This window comes from Macrobrachium nipponense, chromosome 7 (assembly GCF_015104395.2).
Source record: "Macrobrachium nipponense isolate FS-2020 chromosome 7, ASM1510439v2, whole genome shotgun sequence".
Classification (NCBI taxonomy): domain Eukaryota; kingdom Metazoa; phylum Arthropoda; class Malacostraca; order Decapoda; family Palaemonidae; genus Macrobrachium; species Macrobrachium nipponense.
Genome location: NC_061109.1, coordinates 115800100 through 115805501, shown reverse-complemented (window position 1 = coordinate 115805501; position 5402 = coordinate 115800100). Strand labels below are relative to the sequence as shown.

Here is a 5402-nt window from a genome sequence, read left to right as displayed (position 1 = left end):
AAAAAATCACAGTAGATGCACGTGACTTCATAAATGAGCGAATCCCACAGGAAAATGATAGTCAGAAATCCAAGCGCTTTCGTCTTTACTCAGACAATGGTCTGAGTAAAGACAAAAGCGCTTGGATTTCTGACTATCATTTTCCTGTGGGATTCGCTTATTATAATATATATATATATATATATATATATATATTTATATATATATATATATTATATACATATATGATATATATATATATATATATATATATATATATATATATATATATATATATGTATGTATAACTGAAATCACGAAAGTTAGGAACGTGATAAATCCATAATTAAAGATATATGCATGAAGGAAAAATAAACGAAGGAGGTCTGCAAGATCTTTCGACTTTAAAAGTCCTTTACTGAGCAGATACTGACATACATACGAGAAAAGACAATACAAGAAGATTCGTCTAACTGACAGATAGAGATTTTAAAGAAATTAGTACCTAGAATCCGACACACCTGGAAGATAAGAAACCTTCCCAAACAAGCATAAACAATGGGTGCAATTAAAGGTTTAAGACAATCATCTCAGATACAATTTCCAGACAATTAAAGGATTATAGGTGACAGCTATTCAGAACTTGGTAAACAAAACCATATTCACAATACATGACAGACATACATTACAACAAAATTAATAACTCTAAGGCAACTGATTTTTATTTAAGTCTAAGTAATTATATCTTTGAGGTCATTCTAAAAACATGTTACAGGCTACAAGGGTCTAAATGAAAAAAGGCCACAACTAACATTGAAATTACAATGAAAAGTAAGTTGTATTAAAGCAGATTCTAAAAGATTTCGTGATAAGACATCTCTTGACCTTGCAATTACTGAACTATCATCCAAATTTATTCGGTGGTTGTTTTCACTTAAATGAATGAATAATGCATTAAAATTTTTGTCCAGTTTTTACAGAATATTTTATGCTGGCTTAGCGCCTTACTTCTAAGCCTTTGCTAGACTGTCCGAGATAAAATGAGGGACAAATCCATACATGGAATTTTATATATTATGTTGTTGCTTTCTCTGGGACCATTTTTTATTAACATTCCTTTTAGTGTGTTATTATAGGAAAAAACAAGGTTGACATTAAAAGCTTTTAACAATGATTTAATGGTTTCAAATCCGTTTAAAATAAGGCAAACTGAGAATGTTCTTAGAATTTTCTTTCTGCGTGTTATTTACAGTATAAAACTTTTTTGTGGGCTTTATTATAACAGACCTCCTCGTTTATTTTCCTTCGTGGCATATATCTTTATATATATATATATATATATATATATATATATATATATATATAATATATATATATATCTGTGTGTGTATATATGTATATTCAAGGAGAGAGAGATAGAGAGAGAGAGAGAGAGAGAGAGAGAGAGAGAGAGAGAGAGAGAGGTTCACACCTGATCAATGGGACAACGTTGGTAACAGTTATGACCACAAACACACACACACAGAGGATAATTTTGTTTTATGTAGGAAACAAATGTTTATACTCAAGTAATCTGTAAGAGCGCCGAGGATACATTACAGTCATTACATGAACACATGAAAATGATAAAGGCTATCAAACAGTAGGCAGAACACGTATCATCTTTGTCTCTATTTTGGTACAGAGCGAGTTAGGTTTGCCATTCAAAGTTTTTGCGTTGTTAGGATGGGTAAGTTACTGAGTAGGGGAGTCAAAATAATAATAATAATAATCATAATGTATTGGAAGGAGACCCTCTTTCAAACAAGTCATATTGAAAGATATTGCTGCATCAGCTGCATTTAACTTGTAAATAGTCTTGAGGACCTCTATTTCTCTAATAATTGCTTAGCAGAGAGAAAGCAATTATTAGAAAAATAGAGAAAACTATTTACAAGTTAAATGCAGCTGCTGCAGCAATATCTTTCAATAATAATAATAATAATAATAATAATAATAATAATAATAATAATAATAATAATGATTATGAATTATAAATTTATAATATGCATGCATTCTTATTGGTCAAGCCGTAAGCTTATTCATCAAGTTTCTGAGATCGATCACCAAAGATTAGAAAAAGGAGAGAGAGAGAGAGAGAGAGAGAGAGAGAGAGAGAGAGAGAGAGAGAGAGAGAGAGAGAGCGTATTATGCCTGATTGCCTGAGTAGGTTCTCATAGCTATGGAAAGCAATATTGATCTGATAAATTTAATGGTTAGTTGAAAGACTTTTAAAATTTTGTTTTAGCGCATTCGATATTGACGGAACAGTATCAAAAATTAATTAATAATGCTGAAAATAGAAGTAATTGAATGGAACAGTATCTAATGTCGCCTGACTGAACAATCAGAATTGCTTAATTGCTGCCATACAATATATTTGCCCAAAGAGTAGTCTTACAATAATATTTATTATTGGAACCTTGCTCAACGACGCCAAAGAACAAGTAAAATTTTGAGTTTACACTTGTAACTTCAACTATTTCTTCGGCAGTCAAGAAGAACTAGACATGATTAAAAATGGAAATCAGCTGACCTTTTACCGGCACAAGTTTGGTGTGCTTAATATAATTCTTGAAGGAGGAACACAAAACGATGTAATTTGCGAAGCCACAAGTCCAGCCAATGCATGACCCTACGGCTAAGGCGCTTTCTTTGATCTCTCCCAAGGCGAATGTGGGCCATTTCTATTTGGTTATCGCATCCAGTTCGAAATTATTCACTCATTCATACACGCATGTGTATGAATGTGTTCGCTGGTACATACAAAACATACGCTTCTACATATATTCCATGCACCCTCACGCATGCGTATATGTGCCCTATAGCACATATAAATACTATATATATATATTATATATATATATATATATATATATATATATATATTATATATAGATACAGAAAACACTCTTAATTTATTCATTTACTCGATTCCTAAGCATAAAAAACAGACGGGAAGAGAAAACATCTCGCAAGTCCATTAGGCTAACTAGGTAGGGAACTAATCACCGGTTCCCAAGCAGTGGTTTTCTCTGCGGAATATTTAGTGGTCCGTGAAGATGCAGCTGAAAACGACTTTAGAAGTCAAGGACACGTAGCGATGTCACTGTCATTACTATTTCAATGAAATGGTGTGTTTTGCCTTGGTGTCCGAAGTAATGACGGAAAGAAACAAGAGAAACGACCAGGAAATTCCAATGAAGGTTTTTGGCGCCCGTCAGTGAACTTTGTGTGGCATATGGACGCATGATCGATGTTCTTTTGTTTACATTTCCTTTGATTTTGCTAATTTTCCGTGAAATAACAGTCTTTCTTTCTGTAAGCATGAGTTCGTTTGGACACATTTTTGTTTTCATGTACGCTCACACTGTGAAGAACAATACTTTGAATTTTTTGTGTCAGCATCTGTGTGAAAAATAACTAGTCTCAGTGTCCTTTAAAACAGTTAATGTAGAGTAGACTGTAGGCGCTCATTTCCAGGAAAGCAGATTTCACAATTATTAATGTGATCTTTTGTTACAATCACTATCGAAAAACAGCTAGGACTATGACACTGACTTATAAAATTTAGGCTAAGCTAAGCACGGGATGAATTTCTGTCACTCAGTGAAAAGAGGGAGTTGATTAAGAGATCCAGCAAATAAAGATGATGCACCAGGACCATAAGTTGGAACTGGAGAAAAGTCCCCACAGTTACACTAAGAATAGCCAATTAGGGGTGTTGGACATCAAGAACGAAGAAAGGATGTAGAAATGGAGGTAAAGAAAAAGGATACAAAGTGGATGCAACTGGAGGACGAAGAGTCACTTTACGAATATTCTTTAGAAAGGCCTACGGGAATGATTCTGATAAGAATATTTCCGCTCGCTTACTAAGAGGGCTGATTTGACAAGTAGTCACTCAAAAATATTTTGCAACATACGTACTTCAAAACTTTTCGGACTACTATTGCTTACAATAGTGATATCTGGCGTTATTTGGCAACTCCATTGCAAGAGCTTGAAACAACTCCGACACCGCTGGTGCGTCAGAGAAATTCCTTCAATTTCCATTAAATGAGGTTTTTCTAATATTGTTGATTAAAAGATGGTACTATATTAACTCAAAGGTCATCAATGTTCTTGTTTTGATATTTTCATCTTCAGAGACCATCGCCATCTTTATGTTTTATTGACGGTTTTCATATGTGTGAACTTTGTAGACATAGGCCTACGACTGTTGTTAATTGAACTTAGCCCTAGTAACATCAACAATTATGACTTTTGTAAAGAGTTGCTGGCATATATACATATGTATATATATATATATATATATATATATATATATATATATCTATATTGGCATATATATATCTGGATAGATATATATATATATATATATATATATATATATATATATGTATATATATACATATACATATATATATATATATATAATATATATATATATATAATATATATATATATATATATATATCCTGTATGTATACAACTATGTCTGACCTTATCAGGTATTCTGACTACCTTTTAATGACACTTAGCCTGTTTGCATAACTGCTTATATAAAATACCTATTCCGCACTAGGGTAACAAATTTCACGTCTATTTTTGTTAATCGAAATATGATCCTACTTTCATGGATGTATGTATGTATGTCCTATATTATATAATATATATATATATATATATATATATATATATTATATATATTATATATATATATATATATATTAATATATTGCGTAGTTTGTGGTTTCTCTCCTTTCGTTTCCTTGCTACTTAGGGCTATCATTTTGACAAAGCTCTTATGAAATTAACTGCCTTACCCACCTGTCACGGGATACGTGGCGGGCCTCGTCCGCCCCCGTCCCGGGAGAGAGCAACACCTATGCTTAGCCTTAGAACCAGGATATGCCACTGAATCCTTTCATTTCTCCTGGAACTTCTCTGAATCTTCTGCTCCAATTCTTCTGGCACCCCACGAAACCTACTGAATCCTCATAATTCTCTTGGGGCTTTCCTGAATTTTCTGCTCCTTCTTCCTGCATTCCCACGAATCCTAACTGAATCCTCTCAATTCCTCCTGAAGGGCTTTTCTGAATTGTTCTGCTCCTTCCTCCTTGCATTCCAACGAATCCTACTGAATCCTCTCAATTCTCCTGGGGCTTCTCCGAATCTTTCTGCTCCTTCTGGGGCCCCCCCCTCCTCATTTCACGATTCCCCTACTGAATCCTCTCATTCTCCCTCCTGGGGCTCTTCTCTGAATCTTCTGCCTCCTTTCTCCCTTGTCCTTTCACGAAATCCTACGATCTCTCAAATTCTCCTGTGGCTCTTCTGAAATTTTCTGCTCCTTCTTCCTGGCATTCCCCAATTCTTCTAAC

At 33.9% G+C, this 5402-nt stretch overlaps 1 protein-coding gene across 1 annotated transcript in view; it reads right to left on the bottom strand.

The window, feature by feature from the left end:
• LOC135217681 (adhesive plaque matrix protein-like) overlaps positions 1 to 5147 on the bottom strand; it is a 26113-nt gene extending 20966 nt beyond the window's left edge. Inside the window, exon 1 of the mRNA XM_064253651.1 lies at positions 5013 to 5147. Coding sequence (XP_064109721.1) covers positions 5013 to 5147 — 135 coding nt within the window. The remainder of the gene's footprint in view (positions 1 to 5012) is intronic.
• Between the last annotated feature and the right edge of the window lie 255 nt (positions 5148 to 5402).